General features: G+C 32.6%; 1 protein-coding gene across 4 annotated transcripts in view; it reads left to right on the top strand.

Annotated features, from left to right (window-relative positions):
• Nucleotides 1-3,861, top strand: part of LOC140441542 (sodium- and chloride-dependent GABA transporter 1-like) — a 127,521-nt gene extending 123,660 nt beyond the window's left edge. For all 4 annotated transcript variants that reach the window (XM_072532329.1, XM_072532331.1, XM_072532328.1 and 1 more), the window contains one exon: nt 3,351-3,861. In XM_072532329.1, the coding sequence (XP_072388430.1) occupies nt 3,351-3,455 (105 nt within the window). In that variant the 3' untranslated portion in view covers nt 3,456-3,861. The remainder of the gene's footprint in view (nt 1-3,350) is intronic.
• Nucleotides 3,862-20,041: the final 16,180 nt, after the last annotated feature.

Genomic DNA, 20,041 nt, shown 5'->3' with positions numbered 1-20,041 from the left:
GAATAGAAATAAAAAGAGTTTTGGGTTTACCTTGCAGCGTCTCCGATGCCTTCCCTCGCTCAACCGGTTTCATCTCTCTCTGTTGTCCCATTCTCCATCGTTTAGGCCTCTCTTACTCATGACGTTGTCTACTTCATTCCTCCAGGATCTTCGGGGCCGTCCTCTTTTACTTCTTTCTATGGGGCTCCATTCGGTTATTCTCTAAATCCATCTGCTGTCACTAATTCTTCTTACATGTCCATACCACTTTAGTCTTTTTTGTTCTATATATGTTAGTATGTCTGTTTCTATTGATGTTGTTTGCTATATTTCGTCATTACTTCTCATATACATTCTTGTTACTCTGCAGCATCTTTGCAGGCGTTCCATCTTTATTGGTACTATCTTACTGTTGTTTTTCTTGTTTATAATCCAATTTCAAACCCCATATGTCATAATAGTTCGCTTAATTTCTTCCTCTGTTGTTGCCTTTTTCGTGATTATAAACCCCAAGTATTTGAATTTATTCTTTCCTTTGATTGTTACGTTGTCGTCAATCTGTAGATCTTCCATGTCTTCTTCACTTGTAGATAGGTATTCTGCTTTCGCAAGGTTAATATCTGGACCAGCCTTGGTATATTCTTCTTACAGTTTCTTCATCATGACACTGAGGTCTTCTTGGTCTTGTTCGATTACTACTTAGCGTCTGCAAAGTTTACCGTATATAAGTATTCGTGTCGTACCGGTACTCCCATGCCTTCGCATTTTCTTTTCCATGTAGCCAAGACTTTCTCTAGGTATATTTTGAATAGGGTTGGAGATGCGGAACAACCCTGCACGAGCCCTTTTGTTGTGGTGAAGTTTCCTATAATTTTTGTTTATTTTAATGGACTTTATTTTCTTTATACAGAGCTTTTGTAGCCTCTATGAGTTCCGTCTATATTTCTAATTTGTACATTGACACACATAGTTCTGACTTTGGTACAGAGTCATACGCCTTTCTGAGGTCCACAAATGCCAAATGTATATCTCTATTTTTTGCTTTTTTCTTTTCCAACAGTTGATCCAGTGTGTATATGTGATCTATGCATGATCTTCCTGCCATGCCGTGAGACCTGAATGATCCTCCCCGATTTAGCCTTTTATCGCTTGCTATATTTTTTCTCGGAGTATGAAACGGGCTGGGTTCCTCTGCATCGTCCAAGTGGGCCAAATAAATACTTCGGCTGGGTACAAGTAATTATAAGGTATAATTACTTCGGATTATCCTTCGACCTGGTATATTTCCATTAAGCGGTGGTTCTTTTGTTACGTGGATTTAAATAAACTACTCTTGCTCAGTAGTAATGTATTTCATTTATAAATAGTATACCCTTAATTGGTTGATAGACAATATAATAATTACTATTTATTTGCTCGTTGCTTGTATAATAAATATTATCACTTACAGTTGTTATTTTAAGACGTGATCGGATGATTCACCATGCGGCAGTTGAACTTAAGAGCGATGTGTCTTCTCGGACAGTTAAACGTAAAAGAGAGAGAATTCTGTGCAATCTTTCGTATCGTCAAATTTTGGTCTGTACCAAAGGGTGGTTAGGGGTAGGACTCGGGAGCGCTGTTGCCAGTTTGGATCAAATCCGAACAGAGTATCTTCCCATATAATATTCCTATTGATGATATTACGCTTACTTCTATGTAGTTTTTGCATCGTTTTATCTCCTTTCTTAAATATAGATGTCATATATGCCTCCGTCCATTCTTTTGGGAGCTGTTCTCCCTTTATGGCTTTCTGAAATATCCATTTTATCATCCGGTGTAATTTTTTTAACCCGTACTTTTTAAGCTCAGATGAGATGCCTTCAGGTCCCGGTGCTTTCTTATTTTTGACTGATTTTATGGCCATTCTCATTTCCCGATCTGTTATTTCTATTTCTTGTTGTGGGGATCTGCTTCGTCTTCGCCTGTTTTCTTTTCAAATGAATTGTGGTCTTTGTTCTGTTAATAGTTCCTTGTAATAGTCCTTCCATTCTTTGTCCTGTATATTTCCCAATTTAATTTTTTCTTTTGAGTTTTATTTCAATACTCTCAGTACTTTCCATGACGCAGAAGTTCATGTACGTATGTTTCAACATTTAAGCAGATTGTTTCCCATTCTTCATTCGTTTGTTGTGTTATTTGTTTTTTTACTTCTCCATAGGCCATAGTCCTTTCCAATATTGAACGAACTAAAGGTTATGAGTACATCATAGGCGTCGGTTCACTAGTTGGTCCACGTAACGTATTATTTGCTTCTAGAATCGCCAACAGTAGGATATGTTTATTTCTTTCTTTTACAAATACAGTTAATTCAATGCCTCATTGCCACAAATATGTTAATATAAAAAAAACTTAAGTAGAAATAAGAAGATTCATTACTTTATCAAGATAGCTATAAACGCTGTCTCAAAAACTACTTTCCTAGGAGTACAAATAACTGGAAGCGAATACACCCATGTCGTGAGTTTTAGAAGACAAATATTTATCACACCTTTAGAGAATACATGTCTTTTCCTGATTCTTTCATTTCTCTTGTAACATAATGAGTTATTAAATTCAAATAATTTTTAATAGCATACTTTTTTTAAATTTAGATATTTTAATTTATGTTTATAAAATAAGATTATAATTTTTATAATTTTTGTTTGATATATTTCAGTAGGAACACAAAACAATAAAAAATCTGCAAAAACATAAAACCTATAGTTCAAATCTAAATATCTACAAACCGATTTTGTATAAAGGTATATAAAACCTAATACCAAGAGAAAGGTTGTAATATTTTCTAAAATTTTTAAACTTTACAAAATACAATACCAATATACAGGGTGTTTCAATAAAAAAAATTGACATTTTGTATTTAAATATAGTGATCACGCTGTGTATTGTAGAGCTCTATTTTAAAGATATTATATTATTTAAAAATAACACAACACTAGAAAATTGTAGATATATTATTTACATTTTCATTTCCTTGAAAACCTAATCCAATCCCTTTAAATATTACCGTTTTAATAACTTTAGGCCGATAAAATCTTATATAAACTCTTTATATTTTTAAAAACTATATTTAAAAATGATTTAATATACAGGGTATAATATTTAAAAAACAAATTTGGTTCATTTCGTTGTTCTGACTGACCCTGTATAATCGACATTTTAAATTATAGGCCTCTTTGTTATATCAGTATTGTTTGAAAAACTAAATATAATGTAATACGTCAGCTAAATTATTAGTTTTTAATATAAAATTCTTTAAATAGAAACACTATTCGATAGTTTACTTGCTTAATATTAGGAATTTGAATCTAATCTTGTTATATTTTTTACAGAACTTTAAAAAAGGACTAAAATCCAATATTGCCCAGAGAAAAGTCTCAGTCTGTGATAAAAGTACCGGAGAACTTCTAAGCCAAAGTCAAAACAACATCGTTTGATGTTCTGAGAAAACCATTTATCTTCATTAAAAATAAGAATATGCTCGGTCAGAAATAGTTAGTGTATCAAATAACGTCCGAAGCTGGAAAAGCTGGAAAATTTATAAGTTAAACTTTCGCATATATAGTGCGGGGACTAAGTAAATTTGGTTAAGCTAGTAAATGTCGGGTCACACTAATTAATTAAATTATTAATATTTCAGCTCAATGCCTAGAAAGTTGTTCATCAGGAGTATTATAAAGGAAGCTTAGGGGAATATTTTGTTACTATAGAGTTAATAAAGTATATTATTATTTTTTAAATACAATGCTGAAGAAAGATATATTTATATATTTTTTTCATTATACGTAAAATGTAGAAAATGTTTTCAGATCTAAAATATTAATATACATCAATAAATTTCATCTATAAAACAATAGTTTTATTTTACGTTTTTTAGGAAAATTGAGTAAACTCTAACTAACGTTGGAGGCCTCCTGAAACAGAATAATATTTTAAATATTTCAACTACTTTGGGTTTTTGTCCTTTTATACAGGGTGTCCAGAAACTCTTACGACAAACGAAGACTGGAGATTCTTCAGATCATTTTAAGACAGTTTAACCCAATTCACCTATTCCAAAAATGCTTTCTAAGGGAGTTAGAGCTCTTTGAAGATGGCGCCGTGTAAATAGTTTGGTTTAAAATTTCCAGAACGCTTCTATTTAGAAAACAAAAACTGCTACTACTAAGATTATTTATACTCCCAAGTTGAATCGATTTCATCAGTAAATTTCTAGTTCTAAATTTCTAGATCACCGATACATATCCCTCATCAGATACATCTATCAGCATGCTACAGCCTGTGTAAGACTTAATGAAGATACTGGGATCTTTCGTATTGAAAGAGGCGTTTGGCAAGGAGACAACATGTCTCCTAAATTATTTACAACTTTTCTAGAATACCTGAGAATACAATTTTGCTGAGAATACCCCTCTTAGGAGACCTCTGAGGTCTCCTAAGAGGTCGAAATACGTATAAGCGGCTTGCCGCTGCCCTGTATCGAAACAAAAATCTAATACCGTCATTACGTTTTATTACTTTACTCCGTTTGGAGTACTAGAAACTGAATTCACTACGAATTTTGACCATAATGAACGGCAAGTGGAATGCAATTTTTAGATTCCCTTGCCGAGTAACTTATCAAGCTGTTTGCTTTGCAAGTTTTAGAAGGACAGTGGTAAAAATTTGAATTCGGTTTCGCCAGGTAGAAATCGTTTGATTTCTCTTTTTGTTTTTAGATGGCGTAGTTACGTCGGTAAATAGTTATTTTGATAAGCATTGGTTTAGGACGGGATATATTTTGTTTTGATTCAGAGCAGTGGCTATACCGCCCTGAGGAAACCTAAAGAGGTCGAAATACATATAAGCGGCTTGCTGCTGCCCTGTATCGAAACAAAAATCTAATACCGTCATTACATTTTATATTCCTTATTAAGGTTTGGCCACCTTCTGAATTGATCCGGGTTGTTAGCAGCATGGTATGTTGACAAAAGCGTAACATATTTTGTGTCTAACCCGCGAGTTATGGCAATGCTTATGTCACCTTGAACCTTCGTTTCAGGTGTACCTCTTGGATTTTTCATGAACTATTTTTCTGGGAAAAAGATAAAATTTCGGGGTCTTTCGAGTCTCTCATTTACAATTGTGCCTGTTGCGTTAAAACAACTTTCTAGTAATACATCAGTAAGTTTTATTGTCGTGAAATAGCGATCGAAGTAAATGTGATGACCAGAAATAAGACTTTCACACAAACTAAGAATTGCTGATTCACCCAAACTATATTTCTGTGCTGACTAACCCATTGGGATTGGCAAGTAAAAAAATCCTAATACCAACGGGATTTGATTTTCCTGGGCAGTTTTACAACAATTTTATATACTTTTAAACAGAAGTAAGACTTTCCAAATGTTGTTTATTCTTTGTTAATCATCAATTTTATCACCATACGCAACCTTCAGAGAGTTTTTGATAATAAATAATCGGGTAAGGGCCATAGCATTTTTGACGATTGGGGCACCATATTTTCTCTACCAATACATTCTAATTTTCGGGAAATATATAGCACTCATAACGAATAGGACAGCAATAAATGTTCTTAATTCTTTAATTGTCAATTTAAGCCATTAAGCAATTTAGTGACACACTACACGAGCACTGATACATATTAAAATGTCACTAATAATTATCACTTCAACTAAGGATGTTTTCTTCAATATGAATATACTTTATTAAGAATGCGTTCAACTTTTAACTATAAGATATCTAACAATAACTAAAATGTGAGAGTAAAAACTCTAGACAAGAAGCGATCAGCTCAGCTGGGATATAATTTTATATTACTTAAAATTCTGATTATCAATGCCTGACTATTGCAAGGTATTTGCGGAGGACGGGGGACAACTTCGATATTTCTATACAGAGGTAGGTAAAACCCACCTTTTAAATTCTTTTAAACAGGGAAATTTTGGGAATTGGTCTGAGAAAGTTAGTCTGTGGGTAAAAATATCGAATATATGTAAGATAAAGTTTCTTCTTCTTTTGGCATCATAACCCTGGATGGGTCTTTGCCTGTCTGGCTATGTCCTTCCATTCAGATCTCTCTTGTGCCCTTCTTCTCCATTGTCTTATGTTTATTGTTTTCAGGTCGTCTTCCACGTCACCCAACCATCTCGTTCTGGGCCTTCCTTTTTTTCGCCTTCCTATGGGCTTTCATTGTAACATTTTCTTTGTTGTTTTTGCATTGTTTTGACTCTGCACATGTCCCAGCCATGACAGTCTTTGACTTTTCACAAATCTTACAATGTCATAACCTTCATTTAACTCATTAACCTCGTCGTTTCTCCTGATTCTCCATGTGCCATCTTCCTCTTGTACCGGGCCATATACTTTCCTCAGCATTTTTCTCTCGAATGTCCTGAGTTGGGCTTCATCTTTTTTCATCATTACCCAAGTTTCACATCCATAGGTTACTAGGGGTCTAATCAGTGTTCTGTAGATAGTCATTTTGGTTCTTTTGTCTAATAATTTCGATGTCATCAATCTTTTATTAGCATAGTATGTACGATTCCCGCTGGAAATACGTGCATTAATTTCGCTACTTACGGAGTTCTTCTGATTGATTTCTGTGCCGAGATATGTAAAGGCATCCACTCGTTCGATAGTATAGTTTTCTATTGTGATATTATTTTCATTGTTAGTTATTCTTTTGACTGTCATATACTTCGTTTTTGATTCGTTTATTTTGAGACCTCTTTTTCTTGCTTCAGGATCAATTTGTTTGAACACTTCCATTAGTCGTGGCTTATTCCTACTAATGATGGTTACATCGTCTGCATATGCAGTAATTTGTACTGATTTGGTGTTTATATGGCCGGTTATATTGGTTTTTCTGATGACTGCCTCAAGAGCATGGTTGATAGGTCATCTCCCTGTCTTACTCCCATGTTGATGTTAAACAGGGGAGTCAGTTCTCCATCTACTCTGACTGCGGCTTTTGAACCCTGCAACGTCATTTTTATGAGGCTGATGTATTTCTTAGGTATACCTAGATTACAAAGGTCTTCCAGCATTCTGTCTCTTTTTACACTATCAAAAGCTTGTTTAAAGTCTATATACATATTATATAGGTCTATATCGTATTCATAAGCTTTTTCTTGTATCGTTCTTAGTATGAGTATGTTATCTGTAGTGGCTCTATTTGCTCTGAATGCATTTTGATAATCACCAATTATATTTTCGGAGTATTTTAATAATCTATTGTAGATTATACCAGAAAGAATTTTGTATATTACATTTAGCAATGTAATTGGCTTATAATTCTGGCATTCCCTCTTATCTCCTTTTTTATATATTGGCTGTATGAGGCCAACTGTCCATTCCTCTGGCATTTGCTCCTTCGTCTATATTAATGTTATTAGGTAATGGATTTTTTCCCAGAGTTCGGATCCTCCATGCTTTAATAATTCTGCCGAAATTCCGTCCGTTCCTGGTGCTTTATTGTTTTTTACTTTATTTATTATCTGAACTACTTCTTCATAACTCGGATTTTCGATGTGCAGCTCCGCCGTATAGTATATTGTCTCGTTCTGATCATTTTCGTTGTCTGCATTTAGATTTTCTTCGAAATATTGTTTCCATCTCATTATAATTTTTTGCTTCTCTGTTAGTAGTTCTCCGTCCTTGTCTTTTCATAACGTTAATTTTGGTCTAAATGACTGTGTGCTTTCTTTTATGCATTTATAGAATTTACTGCTTTCGCGTCTGTTGTTATACTTTACGATTTCTTGTACTTGTTTTTTTATAGCCTCTCTTTTCTTTCTTCTGCATATTCTAGTCACTTGTATTCTTTTTTCGTTATAAATTTCACTGCTATTTCTTGTGTTTCTTTGAAGTTGGTTAAGCCTAGCTTGCATTTTTTTCCTCTACTGCAGTTCTGCATTCATCATCATACCATTCCGCATTTCTTTGCCTTTTGGCTTTTCCGAGAGTTGCCTCTGCTGTCTCCGTTATAATTGTTTTTTATTGTCTCCATTCCTCCTCTGTAGTATCTTCCTCTCTAGTTCGGTTGAGTTTTATTTGAAGATCATTTCTGTATTGATAAGAATGATGAGAAGATAAAGTTTAAGACGTGTTAGTTAATTGCTACCAGTGGCATAGCAACACTTGGATACATTTATTACAGAAATTTATTTAACCATCTTTAGTAAGTTCCTGCTTTCAATATTCTTAGTCTCATCCATTTTGTTGATGCTATCTACTTTTCACATTTGAATTTATTAGAATCATATTTGATTTTATTTACTTGATTCGAAATTTTGCTTGACTGCAAAATTAACGAGATATATATAGACAAATTATACAGTACAGTACAACAAGAACAAGTATGTGTTTTAGTATAGAGTATTTACTGATTACTGATTACTGAAGTTTCCATGATATGATAATAATTAAACTACCGATTGACTATGGTAGAAATAAACTGAAGATTTATTCCACAAATTACGATGTCTATATTACTAACACACTTAGAGCGTACTAAGTAATGTAATTAATTTCAATTCGAAGGACCACCCACTAACGTGGGAAATAAGAACACAAGCATTAAACAACACGTAATTTAATGATTTACTTTTTTAACTAAGGTAAGATCTAGCAAAAGTTTAAGCGCAAAGTTTTTATATTTAAACCGCCGATCACTGTCCAATTCACGAGTCCGCGAAACACCACACGAGAGCACTGTTACAGATTAAATATGTTACAAATAAAATTGTCACATGAACCAAGGATGTTTTCTTCAGTATTATTATACTTGGTTAATAATGAGCGTTTGTAAAACATGTAGCCTTTAAACTATAAGCTATCTAATAATAACTAGGTATACTCAATACACGAGTGTCTTAAACAAGAAATGCGTCGACCCCTTTGATCGAATACTAAACTTACACTGACCAATATGCGAGAGTTAAAAACTCTAACCAAGACGTGACCAGCTAAGCTGGAATACAATGTGAGACTGACTACATGACTACGTTCAAATTATCACTGCCTCACCTATCGGGGGTCAAGGTAAGTTAGAAGGATTAGGTAGCTAAAAACCCCTTCTGAATAATTGCTAACCGGGGATGTTCAAGGTACCAGTTTTCAATTTTTAAAAACAGCTTGAATGCTTTATACCAGCGATTTCTTTGAAATTTGCTCGGAGAAAGTTACCTCCGTAGATCTTATGAAATTAGAAATTGTTTACTACCAATGATGTAGCAACAGTTGGATATCCAGACTATTTGAAAGAAATAAATATTGCCATTTAAATGAAATACTGATAGATATAAAAAACTAATATATCATGCTAAAAATAACAAATACAAGTCTGGGGCTAACGGACCTACTTCCAAGCCATATTCTCTATCTCTCTCTCTCTCTCTCTCTCTCACATACACACACACACACATACTCTTTACATTCATTTTTAGTTAACTGTCTTTTCGGGCATGCAAATTGGCCGAATCCTCCCTAGATTGTCAATTAGTCATTCTCCGGCATAACCTTCTAGCCATGCTGCATTAACTATATCTCACATAGTTTTTGTGGTGAGCCTATAATAATGTAGCCATGTAATAATTTTGTATGTTCTTATAATGTTTATAGGATTGCTTCCATCAAGAGTTCCATATAGTAGAACTCTAAAGGTAGTTTACCCACTGCATGGGGTTGATTAACTCGAACTTACTGGATACTCATAAATAATTTATTGGTTCTCTAAGTACAATAATGGAAAGAGTACCCAGTTGACGGATGACAACACTAGCCTCGACTCAATGCACATTCATTCTTAATAATAATTATCTACCCCCGTTATTTTCCAGCTATTTAACTCACGTGCGTTTGTTTATATAATAATGTTTTAATAATATAATTTGTACGTAATATCAAACAAGCTTTTGATTACATTACAAATTTCACTGGGTCAGCGCGTGTTTTAGTTACACCGATATTTTCGATGTCATACATAAACAATCGCATTTAGCAATAAGCAATTATTAATATTATTAAAAAGATTTTAAATTTTTAAACTGAATTGGGTTACTTAGATCTGATGCTTACTTAAATCTGGTTACAAGCCTATTGCTTCTATATTTTGTTAAATTAGCGCACAACGCCCCACTTATAATTTTTGTTACAAGGGTTGATATTGAAAATGTTAATAAAAAACTTTTATTTTATATTATGTATAATAGAGGAAGGAATTTATATAGCAGTATTAACAATGTAATGTCATTATTTGGGTGCCAAAATTGGTTTAAAATTCACCACAACGTTATAATATCGGTTTGCGAATAATAGAACGCAATATAGGTTTCCCGATTTATCAGGCATCACTACACACTAAATGCTCTGGTTAAAAGCAGTGTTGATGGTTTTAAATAGACTATCGAAATAAACTCACTTGAAATGAATATTTTATACATTAAAATAATCCACAATTAAATGTAGTAAAAATTACCTGGATAGTATATCGGAACGGTGTGTTTATTTTTGGCTCTCCAAAATAGTTTAAATTAAGTGAGAACAAGTTTTCAAAATTTAACTACGCTTTGTGAAGTTATTAGTGATCAACTGAACTCACTTTTGCTAGTCTGTAAGTACAGTTTTACTGTAAATTTCACTGAAAATATATAATTAGTACGTATTTAACATTATTGAAAATTTTCATATCCATATTTGCTTGACGATAAACAAAAACATTTAATTACCATTGACCTGTATCTCCGGCCGGTTTTTTTCTGGCGGCGGACAAGTCCGTCTTTAGGAATGTTTAAACATCAACGAATATGTCGCAAATCAATGAAATAAATTTACCAGGCAATTCTCAAATGGATAATTCTACACAAAGAAGTTACTCTACCGCACTAACACAACAAAAATTTCCGTCAAAACGGCAAGCTATCATTTTTAATTTCATTGAAGATGCGAAAATACAAGATTACCTCCTCCCCCTGGGAGAAATCATCCATCCAAAAAATATACTATTCTGCTCTAGATTATGAAACAGTAAAATATGTTTATATTTATCATCTGAAAATATCGTAGAAAAATTCATGAATGAAAATAACGGCAACATTGAAGTTAACCAGATTATACAAGCTCGACGGTATATAACTCCCTCCGAAAGAATCATTCTCTCTAATGTTTGCCCATCCATTCCTCTTGAACTTGAATCCATGGGGCTTGTTATTCTATCTACAATGTCCTTTTTAAAAATTGGTGCACCGTTACCCGAATTTAATCATATTATGAGCTTTAGGAGACAAATCTTTATCATCCCAACAGATCTCACAATTCTAGAATCGTTTTTAATTAATTAAGATAATACTTTATATAGAATCTTTTTATCAAGCGGCAACCTAACGTGTTACAACTGTAAACAAAATGGGCATACGGCAACTAACAGCAAAAACCCTATCAATCCAAACCCAAATCCTACTTCTCCAACCACAGCAGAAGAAATCTCAACATGTAGCCCTCCAGAAATATCAACCATCACACCGACATCTACTTCAAGTCAAACAGACACCCCAACTACAGAAAATCAACTAAATATAAAACAAACTGCGAACGAAACAACTACCTTACATATGAAAATTGAATCTTCACAGAACAGTTCAAAAAGAACTATTGACGATACTTTAAGTCCTTTTTCGCCTTCCAATGATACCACTAATAAACCGAAGTTTACTAGTCCAGCAGAAATACCATTTAATCCTAAGAAAAAACAAAATAAAGGTAAATATCTAGAAGCATTCATAAAACAGCAGTCACCACCATTTATTTTAAGCTATGTTCAGAAAAAAGACCTATTCGACATTATAAAGAATTCACCCGATCCACTTACTACCGTTGAAAATTATACAAACAACTTCACAGCTCTCATCGATATGTTAAGCAAAATATATCCCTATACTAAAGATAGATCTACAAAGACACGAAATACCAAATTAAGAAAAATAATTCTAAAACACTTACAGATGCAAATCCCACACGACCTAGTATCCGTTCAATAAATTAATACAGTGGAATATCAACGGCTATTACAATAATTTACCTATGCTATAGATCATTCTTTCAGAACAAAATCCAGATTTCGTATGTTTACAAGAGACCAATTTTAAACAAAATCAAAATATAAACTTAAGAAACTATTTGTGTTTCACTAAACTCACTATAATCTCTAGGAAGAATATACCCAGAGAATCTTATTCTTAAAAAAATAAAACAAAATCTGATAGAAATAGAAAATTGTAATAAGAAGGTAGTCTTTATTTGGATCCCATCACATAATGGTATTAGAGGTAATGAAGAAGCAGATAAGTGTGCGCGTGAAGCCGTCAATTCAGCTGACTCTATTATTGTGAAATACGTGATAGCTAGTGATGTTTCAAGTGTTATCAAATCGCGGATCCTAAGTGAGTGGCAAAACCGGTGGGAATTTTCAGTGTCCAATCTTCGGAATATTAAACCGGACATTAAACCATGGAGATATTGCCCCACTAAAAGAAGGTATCAAGTGACAATAATTCGTCTTAGATTAGGTCATACCAGTGCCACGCACAAGTTCTTAATTACTAAAGAATCCGAACCAAAATGTGAGCAGTGTAACGTTAAACTCTCGGTGAAACATGTTGTTGTAGACTGTCCAGTTTTCTCCACAGCAAGAATCAATTATGGTATCTCAATAAACTTAGAGAAAGCACTTCGTGCAAATTGTTCATTCACAAATATGTTAAACTACTTAAAAGCTATTAATTTTGTTAATATGTAATATATTGTATATATTGTAAATCTGATTCTCGCTAATAACCTTCGGGTTGATGGGAATTTGTAAATAAAAAAAAAAGTACCTGTTGGTTTAATTTTGACGATCTTATCTCCAATTTTTAAAATAATTAAAATAACCTATATTATATTTTCTGTTAATCTACAGACTTGAAATTGAACACAATGTATACGTGAAAATCATACGTGGGGTGAAGAAAGGCTCTATTTTGTTTCCTTTACTCTTTAATCTCTATTCTGAAAAAATATTTAACAAAGCTTTGCACGAAAGTAACAAAGAAATTCTACTAAATGTTTTATAAAACTAGTTACTAGGTTGTAACAATATATGGAATTTAATTTACGGTTATCATTACATAAAAGTTTCTTTCTATATAAATTAAACCTTATAGCTGTAATCCACAGTTCACATTGATGGTAACAATTTTTTACACAAATTATTATTTATTCGTAAAAAGTTTTTATACGCTAAAGGGTATTCTACTAATAATCCTTCATTCAAGATATGTAATATTTGCAAAAACGCTTTTCTTAAGAAGTGTATGATTTTTTTCCTTAAACATCATTATTACAATTGAAGCTACTGCACACAATTTTAACTTCTTTTTAACCATTAATATTTACCTATGTTTTTTGTTTACTCTAATCATAAAACAAACTTAATTGTTGGTCTATCAATGCAAAATTGTTAGAGCGTATGCCTACATGTTAATTAAAATTAAGATAGTTGCAAACATGAACCCACATTTTTCATACTAAATCGACTTGTAACCTTCTTGTAACTAATATTTTTAGTACTGAAATCAGTAGTGAAATTGGCATAATGGATAGCGGACCTTACGGTGATGACAAATTTGGCTGATATGAGCGCTTTAAACATGACGTATATCCCCTCCCGTCAGCTGCACAGAACGAATAAATGTAAATAAAAGCTAATGATAATTAGCAAGAAAAAGATAACAGAATGTCAACTCTACGTCAATCACACCATAGTAGAAAGAGTGTGGTACTACAACTACCTCGGCACCATATTAAATGAAGAACGAACCAGCAACCAGGGAGATAACAGGGCACATCTGAAAAGCTAGATCCACCTTTCACCGGATGACGGACATCCACCTTTTTTAAGAACCAGAACCTCTTTTTTGGTATAAAAGTAAAACTGTTGCGATGCTTTGTCTTCTCCGTCGTTTTGGAATTTTGAACGAAGATATGTGCAGAAGATTAGAAGCATTTGAGATATGCTTATATCAGAGAATACTTCAGATAGACTGACAGTAATAAATGAAAAGATACTCAGAAGAATAAAGAAAATCTGAAAGGTACTGTTCACGATCAAATCTTGAAAGCTACAGAGTACTTCGCGCACATTATGCGAAATGAATCCAAATGTGCACTCCCAGAAGCTATCTTACAAGGAGAAATATTTTGGAAAACCAGGCTCAATAGGAAGAAGAAGAACATCTTGGTTAAAGAACCTCACAATCTAGTTCAACGCAATATCTGTGTAGTTTTTTTCGCTCTGCTGAAGACAAGATAAAGATTGTCGTAATGACCACCAACAATTATGACGAAAAGACAACAAAAAGAATGTATAATAATTATTCAAACTTTTATTTTAGGAATTTTAGAGTTACGGTAGGGTAACTATGCCACCCAGGAAAGAAAATTAAATTACCAACCTCTAACACTTCAATTATATTTTGTTCTTGAAACAATACGTTAAATTTATAATACTAATAATATTAATTACATATTAATATAATTAATAATTTTGGTTTCTGTAATTTTAAGGTAATTATTAAGGTATTAATAAGGTAATAATTTAAAGTTTTGTTAGGTTAAATTTAAACTCCTAGCACCACCTAGGAGAGAAATCTGAATTACCAACTGACATTTCAACCCATTAAGTCAATCATGTTTTGTTCTTTAACCAATACGTTTGAGTTTTGTCTCACTAATACACAATTCATCACACACATGTTTATGTACGGATTGAACTGGTCGCAAAGGAGTCATTCAAGTATTACGTAACGCAAATTGGGGCGGGAGGGGCGGTTCAAGCAAATCATTACGTAACATTTTTTTTACTAAAATAAAAAAACTGTACAATTAAAATCTCCCTAGTCTTTTTCGCTTATGTTTTACAGAAAATTACTGGATTGTATTGTACAATATCGCTTTTTCGTTACTTTTGTTTATGTTTTACAGAAAATCCTTCATTTCTATTGTACGTCCATTTTGTTTTGTTTTTGTTGTGAGTAATACACAGAAATACGTTGCTATAGTTAGTGTTCTTAAATTGACTTTTAACTATAATGTCATCAACAGTTGAAAAAAAAAAAATACGTGAAAATTGACAAGTGCGATGTTTCGGCGGAATATAGAAAGCCTAAAGATAGCTTGCAGGATCCAGCAAGACTTGATATGTTAGAGCACTCACGTCCGAGAATCGTAATATTTTTTAGAAGTGAATAATGCTCGGACAAGCTGCTGTTGCCGCTCGTATAGTACATTGAAATCTGTCTTTCCAGATTCTCTGCAGCCAGCCTGCCCAATCCTTCACATCCCAAGCAAGCTGGTGGTATGTGATCAGTCATATAAAGGATCATGCAATTTTTTGTCACTTCTTGTAAAGTTGTTCGTTGATCTGTCGCTTCCACTAAAAGGATTTAACTAGGTGCCTTACGTTTTCTTTTGTTTATGAGTGTCTGTCAAACCCATCGCCAGAGGAATTTGACAAAACACCAATTGAATTTTTTTACATACCTACCTCTTTCTTCCATTTTTATCAACAACAGATTTAATAACTCCGTCAGTAGAGTTACGACAAATACTACAACTCTTTAGTCACCGATGCAAGAGTCAGGCTTAACCAAAGAGAAAAATTATCAGCTGAAGAATTTTACCATTTCAACAAAAGTAAAATAAATAATGATGTAAACAATTACATGAAAGTAATGAGAAAAATGCATGCTCAATGCATGACCATGACTAAATCTGCACATGCAAATATACAATTTGAAGATACTGCAATTGAGAGTTTTAATATTTATAAATTCTTAGGAACATGGATAACATCAGATGTAGACCAAACCAAAGAAATTAGGACACGCATTGAAATAGCACGTGCATCACTTTTAAACTTAAAAAGTTTCTTTGTTGTCGGGATATAAGGTTAGAACTACGCCTGAGAATGCTTCGATGTTACGTGTTTTCTATTCTTTACAGAAGAATCCTACGAATATTATGGATTCAAAGAATGTCAAACGTGAAAGTAACTAGAATGATAGGAAATGGGGCGAAAATAATATTAACTATCAAAAGACGAAAACTTGAGTACTTAGGACATGAGATGAGAGGGCAAAAATACGCATTATTACAACTTATTATGCAAGGCAAAATCCGAGGAAAGCGAAATGTGGGAAGACGAAGAATACCCTGGCTTAAAAACTTAAGGGAATGGTTTGAATGCAGTAGTGCAAAACTTTTTAGAGCGGCAGTCAACAGAGTCCGTATAGCTATGATGATTTCTTCCAACCTTCGATAGAAGATGGAACTTAAAGAAGAAGAAGAATGAGAAAAACCAAAAATATGAGAAATGATAGCAAACATAGAAATTATTTCATGAACAGATGACCAAGACGATAGAAGATGGAGTAACCAAGTATAACTGAATTGTTACAAGATGTCGGATCAAACATACAGAGCAATATAAATTAAGAAGTACACGAAATTTTAAAATTCGAATTTCTTCATGCAATTAAATTAGTCAGAACCAGGAAAGTAACTGAACCAGACAATATCCCAGCTGAACTCTCAAAAATGTTATAAGAGGACTGGTAAAATATGGACGTAAAGATATTTATTTGGCTTTCATCGATTACGAAAATGCTTTCTACAGGGTAAACCCTGAAAGGATTTGAGCAAGCTAATAACCAAAAGCATTGATAGTAGAGATCTACCTATAATAAAAAATTGTATTGGAAACAGTCATACGAGTCGATGGGAGATTAACCAACGAATGTTACATTCAAAAAACATTTTAAAAAAATAACAATCCTAATAACAATTTTTAAGAAAATATTTACGAAAAGTTAAAAATTGTGGCACTTAAGACTCCGGTGAAGCCGTCGGAGGGTTACCTTTTAAAGAAAATCTTTCTTGTATAATTAATGTTCTCTCAAAAATATCAGTTAACGATTTTAACATTCTTGTATATTACTAAAATTTAAACGGTTCAATTATAACAAATGATAACAAATATTTGTTGTATAAATTAAATATTATTGTTGACCCTTTCTTTGTTGAAAGCTTAGGCAACGTTTCTCTAAGATCAATGGTATTTATTGGATTGAATTTTATATGGGAGAATTCCATCTGCTATTCAATATAGGAATAAAAGGGTATTTGGTGCTGTCTAACTGTGTAAAACTTAATGGGCATTGAAGGATTTTCGGCGCTAGGGACGTGTGAAGAATTGAAAATATCTTTGAAATGGTGCATGTCAGGATGTGATTTCAGTTTTGTCGAGTGAATCAAATAAAAATAAAGGACACCGTCATGCAGTCTCTTATTGAGAATGTTGACAGAATTTTAAAATTTAAAAAATTTATTAAATATTAATATTGTTCCGATATTGAGCATAGTATACAGGACAAGACATAAAGTAAAGTCAGACAAGAGTCAAATTATCTCTGTTTGTTCAGATAGTTGAGTATCAAAATTGTAGACACTAAGTTCTGAGAAGTGATAAATGAAAAAAAAAAAAACAAATAACTTAAGGCTGGCTAGCGGAATGTGTTGGAGAGTGACTTCTTGACCCTCAAAAGAGGATTCGGTCAATTTGCATGTCAAATATATATATATATATATATATATATATATATATATATATATATGTATATATATATATATATATATATGAATAATGTAAATGAAAGTGATAAACTATGGAAGATGCTCTAAGATTGGGCACCAGGAAAGTATTAACATTATACCTTCCAAGGTATCTTGTAAAGTTGTATACCCCTTTTGCTGAAATGAAAAGGAAAATAAGTATTTATTGAAATAGTTAATATTTACAACAAATTTAATACCTATCCAAATATATACAGTAATTTATATGCTACCCACCACCATTTATGTATGTTAACCTAGTTACTTTTAAGTATACTAAAAGAAATTCCCTGGTTATACACAATTGATTATTGTTGATCTGAATTTACAAATAATAAAATATAAGAAAAAATTTGATGACTCTACCTAAAAAGGTAATTTACTTGCCTACTAGATGTAACTCTGTACTTCTACTTTCAAATAAATGTCCTAATAAAGTAATAAGGACACTATCCTGACGGGATAGATGCCAAATGTTTAAATATATAATAATAAAATACCAATTCCGAATTCTCTGATTATGTGTACACATAAAACCGTACAACAGAGTTGATAGGGAGTATTTAAAACGTCAACCTGTAATTGACAATTAGTCCTTAAACGTTATTTGGTATTATTTTAAAAAAATGACGGGTCTTTATGATTAGATGAAATAGTATGATCTAAAGTTGAAAAAGAAATATGATAAAAAAGATTATTAAAATTGATGAATTAAACTTAATACAAATTAACAATGTTCTACACTCTAAATGAGGGAGGTCTTTCCGGTTGGTTCCCGGAAGTTGTCCGGGAATAGTCTTATGGAGATCTGGACCTCTGAAGGAACAACTAAGGGTGACGGGCAAAGGTGCAAATCCAATAGGGAACAACTCAATTCCTTTTTTATTCTAATAAACCCCAACAAAAATAAAAATAAAGAATCCTTGACTCCAGATTTTAACTTCTTTAGTAGGCTAAAAAGAACATTTGTGTTAGCGTTCCTTCTTACTATTGAGAAAAAGTAAAACTCGAGGTAAGAACACGTAGGACGTTGACGTTCTGATACTTTTTTGTATTAAAAATAATAAATGGCTTTTATACGCTTCTTTTTAAATAAAATTTCACTTTTTTTATTTATTTTCTATATTACTTAATTACACAATAACATATAGATATATTGTATATATTGATATACTTTTACTGATATTCATATGATACAGAAAATCGATTTATATTTTTTTTGTCATCCCATTTACATGAATCTAGAAAATTTCTCTGCGCGCAGACTCTCACTCTGCAATAAGCTAATTGCACATGTATTGTGAGAAGGAAGGAAGAAAGGAATATATTGAGAAGGAAATAATATTTCTCGTAACTTATATACATCGAACTGAATCTTGATTCTTTCATAGCTAAACGGTGTCGTAAAACCAACTAAAGTTTCTACAAATAAAACTTAACTGTTATCTAAAGTGCTTTTGATTTGAAAATATATCCAGAGACTCTACCAGACTTTACCATAACCGTTAAGACTGTTTTATAATTGAACACATACTCCGTTTTCAACTCTTACTGTAACTTCCATTCCCAGTGGCATCGGCACGAGAGATAAAATTGCCAGTTTATTCTGTCCCGCAACGAGTATATATCATAAAGTTCAATAAGTATAAAACTTCCGTAAAAATCGCATTTTTCTTAGGTCGAATGTCCCGGTCTGACCTATAATGTTTCCCATGGCGGAAGATATCGATAGTGGACTACTAAGAATTCAGCTGAATACTAGGCTATTTTCTTGAATTTTGTGTCAAAATGGCTTCTGCCACGGGAAAAGTTAACACTCTTTTTTACAACTTATTTATACGATCCGATAAACGGTTATATATTTTAATTTCACGGCCAAACTAGCGATCTATATTTTATAATTTCAGCATACTTTATTAGTTTACAACAATCGTCCTCTTTTTCGTATTTTACTTCCATTTTTATTATAAATTAAGTATATTACATGCATGGTTTATAATTTTTCGTATAAGCACGATAGCAGGAAAAATGCGTTTATTTTTAGTTTGTAAACAAACTAATATCATTCACATTCAAACAACCAAATACGTATTATTTGATTCACGTAATTAAAAATACGACGAGAATATTTCTACGTAATTTTACAAAGACTGAACATAAAAGAAACGAGGATAAAAACTTGGGAAAATGGAAATTGGTAGCAGTTAACTTGCGGTAGACTTGATTTAACAAAATATTGGATGAAAGCACACACAATATAACTGAAAAAAAAAAAAAATGGTTCAAAACGAACAAACTCAATGAACTACACATA

This window comes from Diabrotica undecimpunctata, chromosome 5, assembly GCF_040954645.1.
Source record: "Diabrotica undecimpunctata isolate CICGRU chromosome 5, icDiaUnde3, whole genome shotgun sequence".
NCBI lineage: Eukaryota > Metazoa > Arthropoda > Insecta > Coleoptera > Chrysomelidae > Diabrotica > Diabrotica undecimpunctata.
Note: the sequence above shows the minus strand (reverse complement) of the source record. Positions and strands in the feature narration are given on the sequence as shown.